At 37.8% G+C, this 26,306-nt stretch overlaps 2 protein-coding genes across 2 annotated transcripts; both read right to left on the bottom strand.

Annotated features, from left to right (window-relative positions):
* Positions 1 to 68: 68 nt before the first annotated feature.
* Positions 69 to 17,564, bottom strand: LOC306640452 (olfactory receptor 51E2; the record flags this gene model as incomplete). The annotated part of the gene is made up of 2 exons (XM_079104736.1): positions 17,488 to 17,564; positions 69 to 1,075 (listed from the first exon to the last, which is right to left on the bottom strand). Exon 2 carries the CDS (start codon positions 1,029 to 1,031, stop codon positions 69 to 71), a length of 963 nt encoding a protein of 320 aa, XP_078960862.1. The 5' UTR covers positions 1,032 to 1,075; positions 17,488 to 17,564.
* LOC306640510 (olfactory receptor OR51C1-like) lies at positions 10,424 to 11,365 on the bottom strand (the record flags this gene model as incomplete). The annotated part of the gene is made up of 1 exon (XM_079104795.1): positions 10,424 to 11,365. The coding sequence occupies one exon, from the start codon at positions 11,363 to 11,365 to the stop codon at positions 10,424 to 10,426; it is 942 nt and encodes a 313-aa protein (XP_078960921.1).
* Positions 17,565 to 26,306: the final 8,742 nt, after the last annotated feature.

The raw sequence follows: 26,306 nt of genomic DNA, 5'->3' as shown, positions 1-26,306 counted from the left end.
AATTAAACTAGTGTTATGAAATAATTATATCAAACCAGTAAGCATAAGGGGCTGTAGAATGGCAAGGATCACCTATGTTCCACAACTTGAATGTCCTTGTCACAACTGATCTTGAGCATGGCTAGCACCCGTGTTCTGATCTGTTTGGTCTTAGCACCGTAGATGATGGGATTGATTACAGGAGGCAGCAGCAGGTAGACATCGCCCATGAGAACATGCACAATGGGATCAAGGCTGTTTCCAAAGCGGTGCACCACTGAGAGGCCAATGAGTGGCACATAAAAGGCCAGGACCACACCAATGTGTGACACACAGGTTCCAAAGGCCTTGGCCCTCTCTGACTTAGAAGGCAGTTGCAGGACTGTTCGTATAATCAGAAAGTAGGACAAGGATATGAACATGACATCCACACCCATAACCAGGAGAATGGCAGTAAGACCATAGACCATATTGGGCAATGTGTCTGCATAGGCCAACTTCATCATATCCTGGTGCACACAGTAGGAGTGTGAGAGCACATTGGATTGGCAGAAGGCCAGCCGCTTAATGAGCAGGGGCAGTGGGAAAAAGAAGAGGGATCCGCGGATTACAGCCACCATGCCAATCTGGGCTGTTACTGTATTGTTGAGCACTGCAGCATGGCGTAGTGGGTGGCAGATGGCCACATATCGGTCAAAGGCCATGGCCAGGAGGATGGTGGATTCAATGGCTGAGAGTGCATGAATGAAGAACATCTGGGCAAGACAGGCATCAAAAGAAATCTCCCGGGAGTCAAACCAGAAGAGGGCGAGGATCTTGGGCATGGTAGATGTGGACAAGGCCAGGTCAATGGCTGCCAGCATGCAGAGAAAGAGGTACATGGGGGCGTGTAGGCTGTGTTCTGTTCTTACAATGAAGACCACGATGCAGTTCCCAAATAAGGCCACGGCATACATTGAAAGCAGGGGGAAGCCGAACCAGAAATGAGCTTCCTCTAGTCCTGGGATACCAATAAGTACAAAGGTGGTGTGTGTGAAGTTGCAGGAACTCATAGCTGGCACTGAGGAGGGGCAACCGGAGAGGTCACACTGGCATCCTGTTAAGACATGGCACAATCAGAGAGTCCCTTGGAAACCTGGAAGCGAGCACTTTCAGCTTTCCTTTCCTCCTGTCCCCCACCACCACTTAAGCTCTTTTTGTAAGCTCCAAGGCCCTCTTTTCCAAAGGAGAGGCTGTGACAGCTCAAATTCATTTATTATTCACTGCCCTCCAGGTAGATTTAAATTTTGAAAGAGAATTCAGGGAGAGAAATGATTATCCCCAAATGAAGCATTCCCAAATTTCCTCAGACTTTTCCTTCTGGCTTATATTTTCATCTTTCCTTGTCTGAAAAGGATATGGCTTTTTTTTTTTTTTTTTGTAGAAAGGTACACTCCTTTTAGGTAAATCTGTCTTCTTTCTTTCCCTCTCTCCTCCTCTTCCTCCATTTTCCTTTCTTCCCTACCTTTATCTCTTTCTTTCTTTCTTGTATTTGTTTGTATTCCATAAGCTTTTGGTTGTATGGCAGGTTAGTCAGCTTTCTTCACTGTGACAGAATAACCTCAGCAAATCAATTTAAAGGATGAAAGATTTATTTTGGCTTAGGGTATTACAAGTTTCAGTTCACAGTCAACTGACTTTACTGCTGTGGGCCTACAGTGAGGCAGGGAATCAAGGCAGAGAGGGTATAGTGGAGCAGAGTTTCTCACCTCATGGTGACTGGAAAGAAAAAAGAGAAAGAGAAAGGTGGGAGAGAGAGAGAGAGACAGAGAGAGAGAAAGAGAGAGATATCTTGCAAAAGACAAGATATACTTTTCCAGGTCACTCACCGTCAGTGACCAGAGTCCTTATAATCCAATACTTCCTAAAAGCCCTACCTTTAAACAATGCTTCACTGAGAACCAAGCCTTCAACACATGAACATGTTGACGAAGAGATGAAAATCCCTTGCCCTCTACGAGGCTTGCTTAGGGTGGAAGACAGACAAGTAACCAATGAATTGTGATAAGTGCTAGCATAAGGTACACATTTAATGCATTGGATGGGGAGAGGCATGATCAGAGGAACCTTTCCGGAGAAAATGATTCTTTTGTTCAGTCTTGAAACAATAGTGGAAGTTAGAGAAGGGAGTAAAGGCAAGGCAGTGGGAATAGAAAACACTTTGCACATTTTCAGGATTCTTGGTAGTTGGTCTTCAGTTCTAAGATCAGCAAGTGGGAAAATGCAATTGCAACAGAAAATTAAAAAAAGAAAACAAACAAACCAAAGCCAAGATAAAAGGACCCAAAAACAATCTCTAAGGAAAAAAGAAAACTCATCTGAAATTGTAAAATCAAAGGTAGTCGCTTCCTCTGATAACTTTTTCAGAACAAAGTTGATAGAAGAACCATGGACTCCAACAGATCCTAGCATGTTCCCTGCAGAGACTCTTCCCTCTTCTCCTGACTGGTGGATACCACCCCACTTGAAAGCTACCCTTAAGTCATTCCCATTTCCTCAAAGAGGGTTTGGGTCAAGTCCTGACTTTGGAAGTTCTGATTTTACAAGGATGTTTTGAGAGCTTTTTCTTTCCTGGAACCTGTGCCCACAAATTGCTTATGTCAAGGATGATATTTCATTTTTGGAAGCCCAGTATTGCTTTGCCCCAACCTCCTACTATAGTCAAACACCCGGACTCTGACATCAGTAGTCTTTTTCTTTGCTAGGTTCCTTTAGTACCAGCCTTAAGAGATAATTTTCTTTAAAAAGCATTTCTAGAAGCAGGTTCTAACTCCTGGAAATAAATTCTGCAGGTGTTTCCACTGATAGCATTGTGGTTTTCAAGTGATCCCTCCTGGAATTTTTCATGTCTAAACTGGGTCCTTATTGCAGCTGGGAGATACCCTTCAATATGCCTTAATAGGGAGGGTTTAGAGACCAGCAGTCTTAAAATATCATATGATAAAATGAGTACTAAGAAATTTGAATTGAATTCTCCCCATCTTGGATGAGCAAGGGCAAATAGATGCAGGGTTCAAAGGTTAAAAAGTCACTCCTCTGACCTCTATTTTCTCTTCTCCATCTTTAGAACTTGTACAGAGGCATAACAGCTTCTCTTCCTAGACAAATATCAAATCCAAAATTAGTCCCCCAGCTGCTATTGAAACACGAAAAGCACTTTTCAGAGGCAGACAATTGTATTCTTCAAGGAGACATAAGAACTCGTATTTTGGATCCATCCATCTTTCTATGTATCCATCATAAAGAGCTCAAGGGAGGACATAGAAATCCAAACAAACAAGTTGAACAATGTGGGACAGAGCTAAGGAATGCTTCTTTGAGAGAGGCCAGGTCACTAGACTACTGTCTCCAAGACCCATGGGGTGAAGAAAAGTCTAATATGGAGGAGCATTGAGGGGAGCATGATGATATTCCTCTGTGCTGACAGACACAAGGGCCTCTTCTGGCCACAGAATCCCATAGTTTCTTAACCTCTGTCTTCACAGATCACTTTTCTGTTTTGCTGGTACCTCCACTTCCTTACTGAAGTCCAGGAACTCTGGTCCATCATCTTGTCTCCCAGTGTCCCTATCCAAGAAGACCTCATATCTTCCTGCCATGTTGTCTGGTTTCCTACCTGAAGTGACTCCTTGAGAGACCCAGCTTCAGCTTCTCTTTGGATCTGAATGTGACTGTTATGTTCATTCTCACCTGCCTTTCGGAACTGGCAGCTAAGGGACTTTTTGTTTTAAGTTCATGAAGGTGTGGTTAGGGTATAAGGGTTGTTCTATCATGAAGCAGTTTATGACCTGCAAAGTCTGTGAGACTGGCAGGAAGCCTCAGGCTGCCAGGCTCCAGGTGAGGATATACTCACATGAAAATGGTGCAGTCCAATTCAGAGAAAGCAGCTGGAGCTGGCCTTTTATTTCTGTAATGGGCTTTTTTTTTTTTTTTTTTTTTTGATTTTTTATAATGCTATCTGGAAGGCCCATGGGAACAGGCTGTGGAAGTAGGAACTGAGCTCCAGGGACATGGCAGCAGAGGAATAGCTTCTGCATGTCCACCTGTGTGCCACTCTCACAACTTCTCACTGTTTCTTTCTAGGGGAGCAATCTCAAAGGGCCCCTTTCCTCTGCTATTACCATCACACTGACACATACAGATCTCTTGACAATGTGTTCTGACTCTTCTAGCCAACCCAAGCCCTCACAGTTAGCCACAGGAGTAGTGTGTTTCCTCATTAGCCACTCTGCTGGACACAATAGGCAAATGGGTAGACAGTTATGGTCCTTGGGCTCTTGGAGTTCACATCTTTAAAAACCAAGATGGAACCACCATTTGACCCAGTTATCCCACTCCTTGGTTTATACCCAAATGACTTAAAATCAACATACTACAGTAACGCAGCCACATCAATGTTTATAGTAATTTAACACAATAGCTATACTATGGAACCAACCTAGGTGCCCTTCAACAGATGAGTAGATAAAGAAAATGTGGTGTGTGTGTGTGTGTGTATATATATATGTATATATATATACATATATATATATATATATGAGATGGAATACTACTCAGTTTTAAAGAAGAATGAAATTATGGCATTTGATGGTAAATGCATGGAATTGGAGAATATCGTGCTAAGTGAAATATGCCAAACCCCCAAAACCAAAGACCAAATGTTTTCTCTGATATGTGGATACTAATTCATCATAAGGTTGAGGGGGAGGCTAGGGAAAAATAGAGTTAGTTTATATTAGGTAGAGGGGAGTGAAGGGAAGGGAAGAGGTATGGGGGTAGGAAGGACAGTAGAGTGAAACAGACATTATCTCATGTACATGTACATGACTGATGTGATCCTACAATATGTACAATCAGAAAAATGAGAAATTACACTCCATTTATATGTGATCTATCAAAATGTATAAACACATTCTACTGTCATGTACAACTAATTAGAACAAATGAAAAAATTGATTTAAAAAAACAAGATGGATACATAAAAATGAAGGCTTACAATTCAAAATAAGGGTACACACGTCTCCATATCTTTCTTGTTTCTCTTTTAGTTGAAAAACATCCCTTCAGGTAGTGATATCTTTCGTTATTGCACCTGTGTCACTGATAAATGACAGATGAGATGAGAACTCTGCTTTCAGTCAGTGTTTACATTGGTTGGAGAACTGTATGTGCAGACTTAATTCATTCCACATTCAACAAATATTTGTTAAGTGTCTATAATATCATAAGTAAAATAGACAAAGAACCCCCACCTTATGTAGTGTACAATCTGATGAGGGAGGCAGACAATAAGTGAAATTAATATATAAACAGAATAGGATGTTAGGTTTTCATAAGAAGAACAAATACTGGAGAGAAGGAAACAAAAAAATATCACGGAAAGGGAGTTGAACTTCAAATGAAGTTGCCAAGAGGGCCTCACATAATGGAGAGATTTGAGGAGAGGCCCAAGAAGTGAGGGATATATCCATGGAGATGTCCAGGGAAGATCATTTCAGGAAGAAGGAACGGATATTACAAATAAAATCCTTGAGGAGGGAGTGTGTCTAGTAGAACATAAGAAAGTCAGTGATTCTGAGCAGAGAGAATGGGGGCAAGTAGTAGGGATGGAATCAAGGAGGGTTCTGGAACCTGGACCATACAGGGCCTTAAAGGACTTAGAGGCCATTCAAGAACTTTCACTTAGCCTCTGAGTGTGCCGAGGGTCTATGGGAAAAATTTATAAAAAGGAGGTGAATGATTTGATGTGAGTTAGGCTCTAAATTTATCAGACCAGTTTTCTTTAACTGCCCACTAGGCTCATTTGCACTGATGTTACCAATTCTGGCCTTTCTTTCCTCATTTCCTTTCTGTGACTTTTTCATGCTTCAAGCTTTTAAGACCCAGCTTAAGCACCATCTTTTCCAGCAAGCATCCCCGTACCTCTGACCCTCTGATCTTTCTCCTTCAATGACATGTCCTGGGCATCACACATACCAGGGCTATCTTTGTACTTTATGTAGCACTTCATCCTCTCTGTCTGTCCACACTTAGGGAGCTGAGTGTGCCTCACACATTAGTCTTAACTTACCATTCATTGCAATCTCTGAAAACAGGAACAGAAATGCTTTCTTATCAATCAGACACCAAGAGTTTTTTATTATTTACCTTTATTCTAGCAGTGGAGTTCATTCATTCATTCATACATTCATTCATTCATTCACTGTGTTACAAACATTTCCTTAGCTTATGTGGGCACCATTGCTGAGCTTAGGGGTTACAGAGGTAAATAAGATTAAGTCCTTGCTTTCAAGGTATTCACAGATGCTGACACAATCTTGAAATAATATGGAAAAGCAGCAAGAGTCATTGGTTTTTATGAAAACTTGAGAAGGGGCTTTTATTTAGACTGGAGGTAGATCCAAGAAGAGGGTATTTGAGCAGAGAGAAAGTAATGGAGCAAGGAAGCGATTTTCCTTGGGGGACTATTAGGTATGGTTCAGTGTGGCTGGAGCATAAAAGAAATACAAATGGGAAAGAGAAAAATTGGAGAGACAAATGGATGTGAGCTGAAGGACTTCATTCTGTTAGAGTTGCAGGGAGAATGAACAGGTTTTAGCGGGGACATTATATCCAGATGTGTATTATATTTTGCATTTCCAGAGGTTGTTGGGAGGGTGAATTGGAGGAAGATAAGATTGGATATGTTTACAAATTTAGTTAAGAAAAATGGAAACTTAAGTTTCATAATTTTCTCCATTGCTCACATCTAATTCTTGAACTAATATTGTTTAATTTTCTTTCTAATAACCTATTGAATGTTTCTCTTATTTTCATCTTTCATCCATAACTGTGTTCAAGTAGGTATAACAGTGGCCTATGACTGCTACTGCTCTGGCTTCTGGGAAGTCCCTGCACATTGTCAGCTTGTCCATCCTGGTTGGAGCATGGCATTTGCTCTGCAAACAACCCATTCTACAAGCACCCAATTTGCCCACTTCTTACAGATTTCCAGAACTATTGGACAGTAGGGCTGTGCACAGGTTAGTGTATGGGAGGGGAGGTGGGGGAAGAAAATCTGTGGAAGTGGTGTGAACATTCAGATGTTTGGTTTTCAAGACTGAAATTCCTTCTTTCTTCTTTTCTTTAGGACTCTCAGTACCTCTATCCTTTTTCTCCAGCCCAGGTCACTCCTTTTTCTTCCTCACTTTCTCCACACACCAATTTATGTAGTGTGTGGTAACAATTAAACAAAAATCTAGTGTCTCAGCCCATGTCATTTGAGTTCTTCTTCTTTCCATCCTAGGCCTCCTATAACTTCTTTGGGGTGTGTGTAGGGAGGATGATCCATAGGGTACAGGTGAGGGAATAGAAAGGGATGGAAATAAACGGAAACTGGATGTTGATTCAGAATATAAATTACCTCTTTAAATTACCTCTTCTCACTTCTATATTTTTACTGACACTCATAAGGCATGTTGGAAAGAGGAAGAACTAAGACCATATGAGATTAGGGCAAGCTTACATGAAGCTACATGAATCATGGTGAAACTTTCACGTTGAAGGGTGCATCACCTACTTCATGAAAATATATCTGTAGACACTAAAAATAATTTTCTGATATTAGAGAGATTTATCTTCTTGTGGGCCCTCCAATTGCCTTATGCATCTTTTAAGATGTGTTTTGTTTATTCATTAATTCAAAAAAGATTGAAAGCTACTGTGGGCCAGACACCATGGACAGCAATATGGGCACAACAATGAATATGACACAGTTCCTTGTCTTGAGAAGCAAGCTCATGGCCCTTGTGGGGAGAAAGGTTACCAGGGAGTCTGAAGAGGGTTGTCGGGAGAAAGAAGCACAAGGTGCTGCAGGAGCATCTGGAAAGACACCATGCAGACAGAAGGGGTCAGGAAAGGCTTTGAAGTAGGTCACCTCTCCTCTACGTCAGGGGGAGGGAGGCAGTGAGAATGTTATGGCTGGAGGAAACAGTTTGTGCAAAGGCTTGAAGGTGACAGCCTTCACTCAGGATTAAGGAAATGCAGGGTGTTCATTGTGCCTGGAGCATTATACAGAGGAGAAGCAGTGAAACTTGAGAGGTAAACAGAGCCAGGTCATCGGAACATTTTATTATATTTACTATGTGGTAAATCCTTGGGAGATAGCATGTATGAAATAAACTCCCTATCCTTAACAAACCTTATTTTCTGATGGGGAAACCAGAAAAAAACCCACATATTTATATAAATATGTTGGGTTATGAAAGTGCTAGAAATTAAAAACAGCAGGTATGAATGAGAGTGGATACTAGGCATGAAATGAGGGAGAGGAGGTAGTGTTGTTTTCATACAATCAAGGATCCTGCAATAAGGCACTTAAACAGGGAAGGGACTTGCATAAAGTGAGGAGGTCGACAGGGAGAATAGCTAGCATGAAGTGTGCTAATGAAGCATGCTTGGTAAATAAAAAAATTATTCAGAGTAGTGTGGCTATAGTAGAATTAGTCAAGGGAGAGTAACAGGAGATGGAGTTGGGAGGGTAGAGGGAAGTCAGATCAGATAGATAGCTCATGAACTATTACTGTGAATTTTCTCCTGGTAAAATAAGAGGTCACTGGGATATGCTGAACAGAGAAAGTGACAAGATCTATTGGTGTATTAAAGCAAGTACTCTTCTGTGGTTGCTATTAAACCCTTACATTGCTGTGAGGGAAAAATGGGCTATCAATCAAGGATGGATGAAGGAAGACTTTCCAGAAAGCTACACACAAATGACTTCAGGTCTAAAATGATGGCTGGCATTATGGTGGTAGCAGTAGAGGTGATATAAGTGGGTGGATTCTTGACTTGCTGATAGTTTGGTTGTAGAATGAAAGTGAAAGAAAGGCCATAGGGATAACTTCAAGTGTTCTGTCTCAGAAACTTGAAAAGTAGGGTTACTGGGTTAGGGAAGACCGAACGAGCCTATGTTTTCCTTGGTAGAAGTAGTAGGATATGATTTTGGGCATGTTGAATCTAAGGATTTTGAGACATTTGAGTATAGATATTGATACATGGGCAACTGGGTGAGTGTGGAGTATAAATATTAACTTGGGTTTTGTCAGGACATAGGTGGTATTTAAAGCCATGATGTTAGGTGAAATGGGAGTTATGACAAAGGAAAAAAATATTCTGGGAACAAAATACCACCATATTCCAACATATGAAAATAAAGACTAATTACAATCAAGTCTGGAAATAGTATAGTAAACATGTTGAGAATTCTTACATCACCCTTATTATTAAGTAGCCAGCACTGCAGTCACTTAATAATTTCCTTGTAAATATGAATGACTACTTCTATTTTCTTTCTGGACCTGTTATCAGTTATAGGCCCCAACTTACCTGAGTGATATCAATGAGTCATTGAAATATCTGCTTTAAAACTTGAGAATTAGTGTAAATACACAGGGTACAGATGTGTAATGTTCTGGATTAAGCTGTCACATGACATGACACAGATTTGTGCTTTCTAAGTAAATGATGTGAATTGTAATTAATTTGAGATTCGTGGTCACTCCAAGTGAAAGTTGATGGGGAGGCTGAGAGAATTTCAGAATACGTTTCAGTCAGGACATATTTTTGAGGTCTGAAGATTTTGATTTGAGTGTTGTCTTCCTAATTTGGTTTAAAATTTCTAGAGGACAGAGGTGTATGTTTCTTAAAAACATATTTGAATTTTTACTTTGTATGTCCTCTAGTGCAAATCATATGGATTGATGTACTTACATATATACTAATTATGTATCATTATATATTATGTTACACTACTGTCAGCAGTATGGCACTGAATTTAAGAGTGTGGGAGACCCTGGAGTCAGATTGTATGGTATGCTCTGCCACTTACTAGATGTTTAAGGAAGCCACTTAACATTTTATGCCTCAGATTTCTGATTAGTAAAAGAGATAACTACCTTAGAATATAGTTTTGGAAATAAAATATTTTAATTCATGTAAAAATTCTTAGAACCATAACTTGTCAAAGAAAATGATGAACATTAGTTTAGATTATTATTACAGTTGGAAAACATAACTTTTCACAAATGAGTAACTTTTTCATGTGTCATTCTAACTTCTATGAGGTGGCTGAAGCAAGAACAAAAAGACCTTTGAAAGGAATCAGAGATAACAATGGTTTGGAAGAAAAAATCCGAGGGGGAGAAATTCTAGACTTAATGCTAATGTTCATTCTTGCTTTTTGTATATCTTTGCCTCCTCATCTGTCAACTAGAGGGATTAGAGTGTCTGATGTTCTGAGAACATGCCAGCTTTAACTTTAAATAATTGTATATTCAGCTTCAATGAGCAACAGATTTTGTTTTGATTTTTTAAATTGATAATGTGGCTGGAGGTAGAAGGGGCCATCTATCTCTAGAATGCTATCATTCTATGTTTCTTTAGAATGGAGAATTTTTATCACAGCTCTACGTATCTGTTTGGTCTTCACACTGTAGATGATGGGGTTCATTACAGGAGGGATCAACAGGTAGGTGTTAGCGATCAGAGTATGTATGTAGGGTGGGGCTCCTTTCCCAAATCTGTGCACAAAGGACAGACTGATCAATGGAATGTAGAACACAGCCACAGCCCCAATGTGGGAGACACATGTGCTGAAGGCTTTCCTCCTCTCTTCAGGAGAAGCAATGCTGAGGACAGTCCTAATGATCAAAACATAGGAAAGGAGAATGAAGACCGAGTCCACACCAACAGTAGAAATCATGGCAGTTAACCCGACTGCACTGTTGATCCTGGTGTCTGTGCATGAGAGCTTCATCACATCAGGGTGGAAGCAGTAGGAATGGTGGAGCACGTGGCTGCTACAGAAGGACAATCTTTTAAGAAGTGCTACCATTGGTGTCAACATTAGGGTCCCCCTGATGACAATTGCTACTCCAATTTGAGCTATTCTATAGTGTGTTAAAATAGTGGCGTACCTAAGGGGATTGGAGATGGCCACAAAACGATCAAAAGCCATAGCCAACAGCACCGAGGATTCCATGACAGTGAAGAGTTTAATAAAGAACATCTGTGACAAGCAGGCATTGAAGTTGATTTCCCTGGCATTGAACCAGAATATACCCAGCATGGTGACCAGAGTGGATATGGACAGCCCAAGGTCAGTGGTGGACAGCATGGAGAGGAAATAATACATGGGTTCATGGAGACTGGGCTGTGTGGTAATGACGAAGAGAATCAGGCTGTTCCCTGAGAGGGCAGCCGCATAGAGAAAGCAGAAGGGAATGGAGATCCAGGTGTGGAAGGCTTCCAGCCCAGGAACACCAGTTAGCAGGAAAATGATGGAAGATGTGAAGTTCTGGAAACTTGACATGCTGGATTAAAAGTACAGAATAAGTCTGAAACAAAAAAAGCTACATTTGTTTGTGTTTTGTTCTAATTACAAATAATTTTATTCAACAGAATACCAACCAAAGATGAATATCTATATAATATATAGAAATGCAAATGAATCACTTACATTGATAAAAATGACATGTATGATTTCAACTACTATGGTAGATTCCCTAAAAAAATTTGCCTCAGCCCACAAGTTTTCTTCTCTGGGGCCTTTGCTGTTAGCTATATTTATACCATGTGACCTTTCTTCCTCTGCTCTAGCTGTAGATGACTGGACTAAAAATAGACATTTTATCCTAGATTGCCAAATCATATTTCATCTTTCTTGGGATTTCTGTAAGAAAGAGATAGCAGATTAATTTTTTTTCTGTATAGTTGGCACCTGATAAAAATAGATTGGGAATATGGAGTGGTAATTAGCTATTAGGTATGGAAAGCAGAGAAGCTTACAGACAATTTTGGAAGCCAGAAATTATAGAGAAAGTGAAAATTATTACACAGAGTAACACATATGAACTGACAAATAAACTAGAAACCAGGGTAGTCATGCACATGCCTGCATTATCTAACCATTAAAGGGGCCCTTATGTGGCAGCACCTGCCATCACATTTTGGAGAGAGAAAGAAGACAGGCGGACCACCAGGCTTAGAGACAGAGAATGCTGCTCTTCACCTGAGATAATGTGCTGCCATGTTCAAGTATATTTCTGTCTACTTTATGCCTGAAGACTTGATTTGTTCTCCAGAACAAATTTTCTCCGTTTCGTTAAGACATGGGAGGTACTTAATAGAACATCACTGTTTTGTTTTAGAGGGAGAGATATAGCTTTATTGATAAGGTCACAATACTTTTTTCATTGAGTAGAGAGTTGCAGACTATGAAAATGGATATGTGAGTTTAAAATGGGGGTCAACAGGAAAAAGTAGAGAGATTAGGGCTATGTCTAGAGAAGGTTCAACCAATGAAAGAGAGAGCAATCTTAGAATAGGTTCTTCAGTGGAAAAAAAAGGTACTGGGCAGCTGACAGTAAATGTAGGGGATTGAGAGGGTCCCAAATTTCCAGACTACAAATTCACAAAAAAGGTGCCAACTCAAAGATCACCTGAAGAAACTTTAGAAGAAAATTAGAAAAAAAATTAGCTAAAATTATCAGAAAATCAGAGGGTGGTGGGGGGGAAGAAGTGGGTTATATAAGCTGACTAAATAAGTAAACTATAAATTTATATTCTGATGTTGACTGTAATGAGTGTTTTTGGGGAATGATGGAATTAATGTTAGAAATGTATGATGAAACCTCAAAACAGGGAAAAAATTAGTAGTAATAAGAATGTATTGTTTATTTCAAAACAGCTAGAAAATAGGATTTTAACTGTTGTCATCACAAATAATTAATAAATATTTGAAGTTAAGGATATGCTCATTAGCCTGATTTGACCATTCCAAAAGGTATACATGCATGGAATGCCACATTGTACCCCATAAATATACATATTATTATAGGTCAATTCGAAGTAAAAAAAAATTATAAACCAAAAGAGTCAAACATAAAGTGAACATTCAATAGGTTTGTAGAATTCGGAGAAATCTTTCTAGAAAAGGTGCTGCTAAAAAAATAAAATAGAAGAAAGATCCATGGAGTAGACTAAGGGGATTGAAAGAGAGGGAGAAGGCATGGGATAAGGAAAGGCAGTGGGATGACTGACCTAACTTTCCTACGTACACGTATGAACATACCACCGTGAATCTCACAATCGTGTGCATCCACAAGACTCTAATTTAAAAAATAACTGTAAGTAAATAGCAGAAAGATCAACAGAGTAGAGGGAAGGGAACAGAAGGAGGAGAAGGAAAAGGAAAGGGGAAGTACTGGGGACTGAATTAGAGCAAATCATATTCCATGCTTTTCATAATTATGTCAAAATGAATCCTAATGTTATGTGTAACTAAGAAGAACAAAAAACATTTCTGTGCGTTGTCTCAATTGAGATGAAGAATTACAAAGCCTTTAAAATGCAATATGTAAAAATGTTGAGCAACAATGCTCCCATGTTGTTTCTTGCCTTGATCTTAACTTTCACTCTCAGGACATTTACTAGGTACCTATTTTTTGAATAGTGCTATTAGAAGTTAAGGAATAAAACAAGTGAAAACCTCTTAAAGAGTTTATAATCAAGTAAGTGAGAAAGATCAGTACTGCTTTTCAATAACTTCAATACCTAGTATACAAGATAAATATTAAAAATGTATAACTAATTAGAACAAATAAGAAAAGGAAAAAAAGAAAAAAGAGACAATGGAAAAACAAAATAAAATCACGTGTCAAATTTGTGGAACCAAAAAAAATATGGATATGAAGGTACAGAGGATTTTCTGTATATACCAATTAATTTTGGATATCATTACTTTTATTTCATATGCAATGATTGACTTCCAATTTTTGTCATTGAGTTCTAGAGAATTCTATAAAAATCACTTTAAAAATTTAACTGCTCTCTGAATTATTTTCATCCTTGCCTCTTAATGGCTCTCTTTATATGATTTTGATAACTCATTATTCATTGCCTATTTTCATTCTTCCTGGTATTCTTTTTTCTTCCTTTTCTTGCCGAGAGATCATAAACCAAACCTGACACCAAACTTCAGAGCAGTTTGATCTGATCTGTGTTCGAATTCTCTCCTTTTCATTGATTTACAACCATATCTTCCTGCATTCTCTCTTCATCCATGCTCAGCCCAGAGACAGATGCTTACATTGTGCTTTTTCACAGTCAATAACTCTACTTAACCACCTATGGTGAAGATTTAGTTCAGTTCAATAGCAAACACACACTGGGCACTCCCTGTGTCTTGTGTCAGTTACCAAGAATAGAAAGCAAGTGAAATAACAGTAGTTTTGTGCCCAAGGAAACCACAGGGTTTGTCAAAGGCTGAAAAACCCAGACTTAGAAGGATGAAAATCCTATCTTTATTAAGAGTTTGATAATTCTTATTAAAATGAAAATTGATTTTGAATACCTACTGTATGTCAGACACCATATTAGGGACAGTGCATATCAGAGGAGTAAGACACAAAGAAATAAAGTAACTAGCTGTAGATTGTACAAAGATAACAGGTATCTGAGAGATAAGACAAAGAATAGTGTGGAGTGACAGATTCTAAGTATGTGGGTCTACTCTGTGTCAAGAGGAATTAGTTCCAAGAAATCGGAACAGAGTAGATGAATTATAACTGTGTAAAGTTTTGATGGGTGAATGTGAGTTTATAAGGATGAAAAACAGGATAAGGGTGTTCTTGACATAGATAACAAGAGCAGAGATAACTTGAGATATGAAGGAAAGAATAACCACAATCAGTTTGTCATATAACTACAAGAAAATTAAAAGGATGGAAACTTAAATGTAAGACTGGGTGCTGTGTGAGATGAAGCTAGAGGAATCAGCAGAGTCAGCTCACACAACTTGAATTCTGCAGGAAGGATGATGGACTTTGATTTTAGTTGCACAGCATCAAGAGCCAGGTGTTTCCAAATAGTTTATGAATAAATCAGCAGATCATTCACCATCTCTTTCAATTTAACTCCAACTAACTCCTTTCCTTCTTTGTTATCTTGTTTGATACCATTGATTCCTTTTCTGCAGTCTCCAATACTCAAGTTTTGTCCCAACTCAATCATGAAAGTTTCCTACACTTTAGTGTAGATATTTTCAACACATTCAATTCAATCAGGATATACTGAACAGCTCTCATCATTGACCTCTATGCTTACTTAGATAGCAAGAAATATAAAACATAAATCTTGTTTCCCTCCCCATGTCCTACTCTACTTCTTATAGTGATGAAAAAGTTATTTGAAGAATAGTCTGCTTTTGTTCATTATTTCCTTATCTTCAGGAACAGGATTTATTTTTTAAATTTATTTTTATTTTTATTTAGCTTTTAATTTTTTACAGACTGCATTTTGATTCATTGTACACAAATGGGGTACATAATTTCGTTTCTGTGGTTGTACACAATGTAGATTCATACCATTTGTGTAATCATACATGTACATAGGGTAATGATGTCTGTCTCATTCCACCATTTTTCCCTCTAAGAACTCTCAGAACCGCTCCCCCTCAACTGATGTCACTGATGATTTTCTAAATACCAAATATAATAGTTTATTTTCAGATTTGTTTTTCTTTCCACCATCTCAAGTTTTGGCAATGTGGATTACCTCTTCCATGAAATTTTCTCCTTCTGTAGCTTCAATGCCAGTTGTTCAGCATTTTTCCTATTTATCAAGCAATGTTTTTGCTCTTACAAATCGTGGTATCTTAGAAGGGTGCTTTTCTTCCAAGAAGTCCCTCTTCTTTCTCTGTATATACTCTCCTTAAGATATCCTAACTATTCCCATGGCTTTAAATAGACCTTGCATCTGGATAATTTACAAGTCTGCAATCTAATTATGGCATCTTCTGAAGTCTGCATTTCAAAAGTTAGCAGAATCTTTAAAGTTATGGCAAAATGTCTGGGCTTAAACTGAAGGTAGTAATGAAATGTAGAAGTAGGCAATCAAACCTGCAATTTAGAGAAATTCTGGCAGAAGTTTGGAGAAAAATATCAGAACTCTCTCCTTTGATAAATAAAAGGTGAATAAAGTACTTTATCTCTGAGGGACAACCCCATCCATAATCCCCCATGCACTTGATCCTCAATGCATGCCAAACAGAACTTTCTTTCCCTCATTCTAATCCCAGCTCTTTCTCCTGTTTCATTTATCAGCAAATAGCATGAAGATCTAGTAATCATCTAATTAGAATTAATCTCCATCCCACAAAACACACACATACACACACACACACACACACACACAGAAACACACTCACTTGCTTTCTCCCTCTCTCTGTCTCTCATTCCCTGCATACAAATATTCATTAATTTATACTGATCCTACTTCAAAATGTCAAAAACTGGAGCCTCAGGAGGTGTGTATGTAAACACCAAGTATAGCAAACTGTAGCAAACTGTGCTGGGGTGGACTCAAAGTTGTATTTCATATTTCGAAAAAAAACTGAACTGCTCATATCAGAGAATAAAGAAGGGTTGATGAATATCAATTGAGGGAGGCACTATACTTCCCCCAAGCTACCTTTTTTGGGTGTACCATCACTCTCAAATCTGACTAATTTTCACTGATCCACATACACTGAAATTCTCTTTTGTGTGAAATAAGTTATAGACCCTCAACTAATTTTCCTATCTGATTCTCGAATATGTTCTTTTCTCATTGCACTGTTAAGGGCTGTAGCTTGTGACTGTCTTTAGCTGCTAAATTAGACCATATTATGACCTCACCAGTATTCTCTGATGGCATGGTTATAGTCGGTTTAGATCCTTGCTCAAATACTAACTAGTTTTGAGGTCTTGTATAGCAATAAAAAACTACTCGGAGCATTTTTTGGACAGTTGGTCAGCAAACACTATTGTGCTAAGTGCTTTACAAAATCCTATCTTTTAATTCTTATTAGAATACATGTGGAAACTATTATTAGATTCACTTAAAACTCACTTTTCTGATAAATAAACTGAAGTTAAGAGAAGTTAGAGATATATTCAGGATCACACACAACTGGTGAATGTCAGAGTTAGGATTTTTAAGCCTGTTCTTTTTAATTACAATGTTCATGCTCTCAGAAAGGTTTATTTCAGTGACACCTACAAGTAATGTAAACATCCTCTGATTCAGTTTCTTCATCTATGAGATAGGAAATGTACTGTGCCTAACACAATTCCTGGCATGCAGGTGTTCAAAATTGGTAATTTTTAAGTTTTAGTAAGAGTCATTGGGCTTACAAATGAGACTCACTGACCATGATAAATATGTTAGCACACTAATTAAATTATCTAAAAACAGTTGTCCAACCCTGCCAGTCAGAACACATTGTCCATTTTCTGAAGATTTCCTGGGAATAAACAACTCCACAAATTGTATCATAGTCTTTATTTCCTAACTGATCTAATTCTGCCCATTGTGATAAAAATTCTTCTCTGTGGATAAAAAGGTGCATCTCATCTAGAATCAGGCATGCTCACTGATCAGTTAGTTACTTACAAAGCACATCCAGCAGTTCTGCTGTTCTCTCAGGCTGACTCAGATGGCAGGGGAAGCTTCAGATTCTAGAAGATGACTGAACTTATGAGACTTATTTCAGCTTGGTTGGAGAAAGGCACAGACCAGAGAGGCCAGTTCCCATTGGTGGTGCTAATTCACTGTGTCTCTGGGTTATGGAGATTCCCAGAGGACTTGCCTGATACAGTCTTTTTATATTTGTTCCATTTTGTAATTATTTATTGTGGCTTCATGATTTATGGGATGACGTAAATCTTTTCTTGTGCCATTTTATTTAAAAAGTTGTTCTTTATAGCTTTATTGAGACCTAATTCATATGCTATAAAATTCACCCATTTGCAGTGTATAATTTGAAAGATTTTAGCAAAGTCACAGACTTGTGCAGCAACCAACTTCACAATCTAATTTTGTAAATGTTTTATCACCCCTAAAAGAAACTCCATCATTATTAGCAGTCTCTTTGAAGGGGATTTTAAAATATGAAATACACCAAATTGCTTAAAGGCATCTCCTATTATGACTGTGAGTCATACTTTCCCCTATAACTCTTTAGCATCTGTCATTACCCATACTAGCACCGTTTCATTAGTGTGGGATTCTTTTATTACCTGTGATTCTTTATAGCAGCAGAAACCTTTTACAACTAGGAACAATAATTCATCTATTCATGCATGCATATATCCGGTAGGTATTTCATAAGAGTGTCCTATTGTTACAGTTTGGATGTGAGGTAACCCCCAAAAGCTCATGTGTCAGACAAAGCAGGAATTTTCAGAGGTGAAGTGATTGGGTTGTGAGAGTCTTAATCAGTGGATTTATCCACTAATATGGATTAATTGGGTGGCAACTGTAGGAAGGTGGGGTGTGACTGGAGGATGTGGGTCACCAGGGGTGCCTTTGGGGTTTATATTTTGTCCCTGGTGAGAGAATCTCTCTCTGCTTTCTGATTGCCATGTGATGAGCTGCTTTCCTTCTCCATATCCTTCTGCTGTGGTGTTCTGCCTCATCTTGGGTCCAGAGCAACAGAGTCAGCTGTCTGTGGTTTGAGACCTTTAAAATCACTCACACCAAACAAACTTTTACCCTGCTAAAATTGTTCTTGTCCATGGTTTTGGTCAGAATGATGAAGAGACTAACTTAAACACTTACGTTCCAAACATCCTGGTAAATGCTTACTCTCTAGGATTTTAGTGCAAAAGATAATTAACCAATGATTTCATGTTAACCAATGATAAGGTTATCTTAGAGGCATAAACCAAGTGCTTGGTGAATACCATGGGTCAAAATCTCAGCCCATAACTTAGGGGTACAGAAGAGATTGTTTCACTTATCTTTTCTTGATTTGATCTATTTTCTAATTTGAAGTCCCAATCCATTAGGTAGAAGAAAATTAATCAGAATAATTTGGGGTTCTCCCAAATGATTATGTTCAGATTTTTGTTTTGAGAATCTTGTATTGTGCCAAGGATCTGCAGTTATTTGGTCAGAGATGTCATCTGATATGACATCTTATTCTCTTGTTCTTTGTATTAGTCAACTTTGCACCATTTTGCCCAAAACACCCAAAACAAGAACAGCTTAGAGGAGAAAAAATTTCTTTTAGCTCATGGCTTCAGAGGTCTCAGTCCACAATTGGTCAGCTCCACTGCTCTGGGCCTGAAGTGAGGCAAAACATGGTTGAGGAAATCTGCTCAGCTCATGATAGCCAAGAAAGAGAGAGAAGGATAGAGATAAGGAGAAGGAGAGGGAGGAAGGGGCCAGGGAAAAGAAAAATCCTTCCAGGGCATGCCCCCCGTGACCAGCTTCCTTCAACTAGATCCCACTTCCCAGTGGTGTATCTGATTGTCAATGGATTAATCCACTGATGAAGTCAGAAACCTACTGATCCAATCATTGTCTAAAAATTTCCCTTTGGATCTTGCTGCATTGGGGCTCAAACTTCAATATGATCTTTTCTAGTTCCAAATCATATCACCCTTATTAGTCTTTAGTAAATTGTACCCATAGATTGTTATGTATTATCTAGCCATCATTTTTAATTCTGGCCTTTTTAGATTCTCAGATATTCCCAGCATTTCTGCATCCCTCTTGGGTGTGGGGATCTTTGAGTCATCCTTGATTTCTGTCCTTTTCATCCTGCATCCAATCTATTGGCAAATCTCCTAGAAAATAAAACAAGAATTTGATCATTTTTTCATGATATTCAAAATTTCCACCTTTATCAAGTAGGAAAATATTCTCTTATTAGTACAATTTCAGTAGTTTCCTAATTTTGTTTCCATCCTGATCTCATTTGCCCCATACCAAGTCTGTTTCCCTGTATATATAATACAAAAAATGTCTTGCCTTGAGGTATTTTATTCTTTGCAACATAACAAAAAAAAATAATAGCAATCATATTTTGTGTATTTTATGTCCAAGATACTATGCCAAGAGTTTGTGGTAGGCAAAATTATTAGGTAGGCAAAAATATTTTACTATTTACTGCAGCAAAATGCTGACACTCAGTAAGATTTATTGCAAGTCCCTCCAGCACAGTTTTCTTGTGTCAAATTCTGCCCTTCTTTTTTGGATTACCAAGTTTGGGAAACATTACTTTGAAGCCCAGTGAAGTCACAGACTATGATGTGTTTTCCAGATTCAATGGTATTGATAATGACATATCCAAGATGTCCACATTCTAAACCTATGGCTATGTTAACTTATATGGAAAAAGGGACTGGACAGATGTGATTAAAATTAAAGACTTCAAGATGCAGAGATTAGTTGGGTTGTGGGTTACTTCATTCTAGTCACATGAATCCTTTAAAAATGTTGAAACAGAGATGTCAGTTGAAGAAGGACTTGATTCATTGCTGCTGGCTTTGGAGATGCAAAATGAGGCCACAAGTCAAGGAATGTGGATAACCCCCAGAAAGACAAATGACAAAGGAATTAATTTTTCACTAGACCCTCTATAAATGAATGAAGCTTGCTGGTGCCTTGATTTTAGCTCAGTGAGATCCATGTCAACTTCTGACCTATACAACTCTAAGATCTATTTGGTAGGAAATACCCACTCTTAGTTTGATTTTATGCAGTGCCCAAGTAGTAGAGAGTTTAAATAACTTACTTAGGTCTCTCAGTGAGTGGTACAATCATTATTCAGAACCTCAGCTATTGGACAGTCTTTCAATTTTCAAAATTCATTGTTTAAAGTCTTCATATGATGTCCATCTACCACTACTTCCAATTTTATGTCATTTAAACTCAACAGCAGGCATTATGCTTATGTGCCAGACTGGATGCTAATAGTTATCACTTGTGTATGCTTAAATTTTTTACATAATGGCTTCTTTCCACTATTGTGTCTCCAGACAGTGAGTTTCTTGAGACCTTTGAAAAACTCTCTTCTGGTAAGTTGAGCAAGTTCTAGGGTTGTTTTCCCACCAGTCTCAGAAACTACTTGAGAATGATCTCATTTATTCTTTCTGATGATTAAAGAATATTATTCTTCTCTCAGAGCAATTTTTAGCATAGCAGTTGCATGTAATTTCCGTTTTGAAGCTATGTACATGTACATAGAAGCAGTGTGCATATTGGTCAGAGTACTCATGCACACCCTGATCCATGTGCTTCAAGATACCTTTCTGGCTGGGGATGCAGCTTACATGGTAGAGTGCTTGTCCTGCATGCACAAAATTCTGGGTTCAATTCCCAGCACTCCAGATCTATCTCTGTATATATAATATGTAAGATCTAATAATTATATAAATATGTATTTATATATAATAAACATCATATGTATTAATATAATATGTATTTTGTTGTCCTACTCTCATGTCAGCTTAGCAAAACTGTCACTGGTAATGTTACTGCACTAAAAGTCTGAGCACAATGTTTCTCAAAATGTTACATGAAAACATACATTATTAATATGTCAATATCAATACCATTGAATCTGGGAAAAAAAGTCAGAGTGTGTGAAATTACTGGACTTCAGAGTAATGTTTCCCAAACTTGGTAATCCAAAAAGGAAGTGCAGAATTTAACACAAAAAAACTGTGCTGTAGGGACTTGCAATAAATCTTACTGAGTGTCAGCATTTTGCTGCAGTAAACAGTAAAATATTTTTGCCTATCAAATTGGCAAATTTTTTTTTAGACTTACTCAGTGTTGCTTTGCTGTCCTATGGTGGACTAAGTATTGTTTTACAATATTTGCATGAATTTTATGGAAGTAGATTTTCCAGTATATATTGTCTTAAATGCTCATAATTTTCCATTTCTAAAAATTAATTGAAAGGAAAATATCAGAGTGAGTCCACATTTTATGTACAGGAACATTTATTGCAGCATTATTTTACACTAGTAAAGAATATTGGTTAAAAATTCTCAATGACATGAAATACATAAGGTATATTATTTGGTCCAGGGATGTTATTTGACCTTTAAATTCATGTTTGTACTGCTCCTGTGAATAGTTATGCCAGATCTGGAAACAGGAAGGCAGGTTTTAGGTCTGAGTCTTACAAGGCAGCAAACAGTATAGGTTCAGAAAGAAAGATTGATACAGGAGAAAGAAACCAGAGACAGATCAGGAAATCTGGGGTGATGTATGAAAATTGTAGAAATAAACTTAAAAGCAAGAAAACAATGGTGACAGCAACAAAAACTGGTTTCTGTATCAAAAACTGCTCTGTTTAGACCATTGTTTACAAAAACAAATTAAGGCCCTACATCACCTACTGACCCTTCATGGTCTGAGGAAAGCCCCATTCACCTTTCTAAGGCCCCATTCACCTCTTTTCTTGGCTCCATCCATGTTGAATTATGAGCAGTGTCCTGCTCTGAGGATTTGACTGACACAGACCATTCAATGTCGGTCCATATAGAAATGTAGCTCACCAACCTCTTCCTATGAACTTCTGGTGACTATTTCTGTTAGTCCTGTTTACTCCACTCATCTCTGCTCCCATCATATCTTGTACATGCTGCTATCAGAGTTTTTCATTCATTTAGCATTACAAAAACATTATATATACATTTCATATCTGATATTGAATAAGATGTTGAGGGTGTAATGGTGAATACAATAGACATCACCCCAGATGTTTCAGAGTTTGAAGTCTAGTATGGGATACAAATAAATACACGGGAAATTGCAATACTGTGTTAATAATTAAAAGAGAAATATTAACAGAGATCTTTGCTGATAAAGGATCAATAGTATTGGTATCACTTGAATGCCTATTAGAAATATTTTTTAGAAATTCTGAGTCATAATCATAAGATACCTAGGGTGTTCACTTGATACTTAGAGTATTACTTGTTATGCTTTCTGCCTGTGGGTCCACTGGTTATTATTGCCTTGTGATAAATGACTCAACTCCCTGAAACTGAAAACAATCTTGGGGTTCTGCTGTGTCTCATCTCCTGCAGCTGTGTTCATGGACCAACAGTCCTCAGAAGGGAGTCCTTAGCATAGTAGAATTTTCACATTTATATTCCTGTAATAGTCTGGTCATCTCCTTTTGCTTCCATGTCTTAGAAAGATATATTAAAATTGTACATTTTCCCCCATAGAGCCTCATGCATTTCATGGCAAGTTTGTCCAGAACTGAAACTGTTTCTCCAACTGTTGAAGTGGTTTCTTGGAGAGTTGTTTTTATTAGTCCAGAAGCTACCTTAAAAATAATGTTTTCTTAGGTTCTTAATGAAATCCTAGTGGGGAGAAAAACAGACTTTTCCAGGAATCTAGAATTTTGTGACAAAGGAAGAAAAAAATTAAACAGGTATTTGCTCTGTGATAATTCTAATGGAAATAGTTTCTTCATTTTCTTTTTTCATATAGCATGTCTTTGTCAAGTAATACCATATTGACACAGATTTTTATGCCAAGGAGCATGTTTAATTAGTTATTCTTGAACTTATCAGTCAGTTAAGCTCACTACTGGGTGTCAAAGGCTATATTAATGGACACAGCCTGAGACCCAATTTTGAGTGTCCACAAAAGCTAGAGGGTTAATAAAAGCTGTCCATCAAACATGGTTAATTCTCCACTATGATGTTAACTGTAGTGGTAGAAGTTTGGGTCCAGCTATCAGAACAAACTCATAACTCTATAAACTGGCAAGAGACAGAAGGAACTTACAATATATAGTAGTCCTACTTATTTACTTCCTCCTAAATTGTTTTCTGAGACTATGCACAGATGGGCAGCAACTCCTGAGATATTCAGAACACCTAGGGAAGGCCTTGGACTCTGAACCAGATAACGATTGCACTGGCTTCAGTGAATGCAGTTACTTTGCAAGTCCCTTTCTATGTGGGTTCTGGGTCTTATGATTGCTGTGAATCTGGCAAATGACAGCTGAACAAACTCATGGATGATCCATTAACATTTCTTTATCCATTCCTTTTCAAAGCTTTGTCCTATAACTGTTTGTGGGTGACACTGTTTTCAAATAAAACCTGAAATTGTAATTCATCGTCAGGATTTCCCATGGGGAAGTTAGAGTGAAGCTAGACTGAAAATAAATTGTTTTTTACAATCTGTCATTTGGAGCACAAAGGGTTATTAGGACACAGCTGTACAGAGTTCTCCCCTGAGAATTTGTTGTTTTTTTGCTGGGCAAATGACTCTCACCAGACAGCTTCTGGATGCCTTATAAAGCTCTCTTCCCCAAATCTGATAGTACTTCCATTTCTGAATTTTTTCTCCTATGGCTTTATAGTAAAAGAGAGCCACTTTGGAGACAGTGTCAGGGAGCAGGGCCAATCAGGGACTGATGCCCCAGCTTTAATCTAGAAGGAACATTCCACCAGTGAGTCTGGGAGGTTGACATAATATCTCTCTTTCTCTCTCTTTCTCTTTCTCTCTCTCTCTTTCTCTCTCTCATACACTCCCTGTTGCCTGTGATGACTCTTCAAAGAGCAGGGACCAGTTTGAACATGGTGGCATATGCCTGTAAACCCAGCTACTGGGAAAGTTGAGGAAGGAGGATCATAAGTTTGAGGACAGCCTGGGAAACTTAGTGAGATGCTGTCTAAAAATGAAAAATAAAAGGCCTAGAGATGTAACTCAGTGGTTAAGCACCCCTGGGTTCAATCCCCAGTATCAAATACATGATTAAATATTTTACAAAAGCAGAGGGTAGGATAAATGACCTCACTCCCTAGACCCAAGAATTCTTCTGTGCAAGCAGTTGGTGTTTTAGAGCACTGAAGACTAGGTAGTTTATAAAACAAACTTAGAAAGGTTCAGAGGAACACTTTAGTACCCATTCAACAGATTAATATACTATGTCAATTAAAAATTTTCATGTTCTAAGTAGTCACTACAAATATAGACTATAATCACGAGCATGTGTTCATTCATTTTGCCATTTTTAACATTAAATTCCTTTAAAATAAATAGTGTCAGAGCCATGGAATTTAGTCAGAACAGAGTTCAATTCCTGGATCTGCCATCATTGTGTTGGGTGAATGTGAGGAAGTAAGCCCATTTCTCTGAGCTCTGGTTTTCTTATCTTGTTTTCTTATCTCTGAGCCTATTTTCTCATCTATAGCAAGGAGCTAATAATACCCAATCATATTGTTGGAATAGTGATTTGTCTGAAGCATTTCAGTGAAGGCTATTTAGCAGATCCTGGTGTTTTGGATGAAGAGAAATTCATGGTTCCTGGTTTAAAAGAACATCATCAGTAGGGGAGAAAGAGACATTTAAATATATCCAAGAATAGTTATTAAATATTTGTTCATTGTACAAGACAAATGAATGGTGATTTAAGAATCAGAACTTTTTAAAAACCTAAATTTTTAAAATTTAAATTTTCTTCCTCCAGGTTTGCTAAAAGAGTTTCCTGTGTTACAAGAGCTTACTGCTTCCCTTTGAATATAGGAGTTAAAAAAAGGATACCATGAGAAATGTACAGTGAAGTAAGTTGTCTGGCATAGGGAAGGTATTTAACATTATCACTGTTGTTATTACAGAGAAATAAATTGTGAACACTTAGATATTCTATTGTGGTCTTTCTTTAATTTTATTTATTTAATTACTTTTTGTTGTCAGCAACATAATTATTTTATTTATTTATATTTATTTCCTTATTGTAAGAACATGAGTTCTACCCACTTAAAATTTTCATGTGTGTGATTAAGTATTATTCACTATAGTTAAAAGGCTGTTATAGCAGCAGACATTTATAACTTACTCATTTTGTATAACTGAAACTTTATACCCATTGAATAATAACTCCCTGTGCCCCTCCCTTTATACGCTGGCCAATACCATTCTGTACTCTGTTTCTATGAGTTTTACTATGATACCTCATAAGTAAAATCATGCAGTATTTGTCCTTCTGTGTCTGACTTTTATCATTTAGATAATGTTCTCCAGGTTCATCTATGTTGTAAAATGCATCTGGATATTATTGCTTTTTAAAGCTGTTGTATATATATATTTTCTTTATCCATTAACTTGTTTTATCTGTTATTCTAACTTGTCTCATTAGAAGATACTTCTGCTTTTCCTTAAATACTACTATATATTATTGCACAGGGCTCTGTCTTCAGACATTTTTTCCCTAATATTTATTACTCCACAGCATTTTTTCACTCCTTTGATTTCAACCAGACATCAGTTTGACAACACTTAAGCCTTATTATCAGGGAAGAAGTCATTTCCCCTGGGGTGCGAAGATGGGTACTTTTTTCAGTTCTTGGGTGGAAAGTTACAGGTGAAAAATTGAGCCTTATTTTTTAATTGAAGTCTAAGGGTTAACTCCAAACCAATAGAGTTAGTTTTATTTTCCATTAGCT

The sequence above is a fragment of the Sciurus vulgaris genome, assembly GCF_902686455.1.
Source record: "Sciurus vulgaris genome assembly, chromosome: 11".
NCBI lineage: Eukaryota > Metazoa > Chordata > Mammalia > Rodentia > Sciuridae > Sciurus > Sciurus vulgaris.
This window is presented reverse-complemented; position numbering and strand designations above follow the sequence as displayed.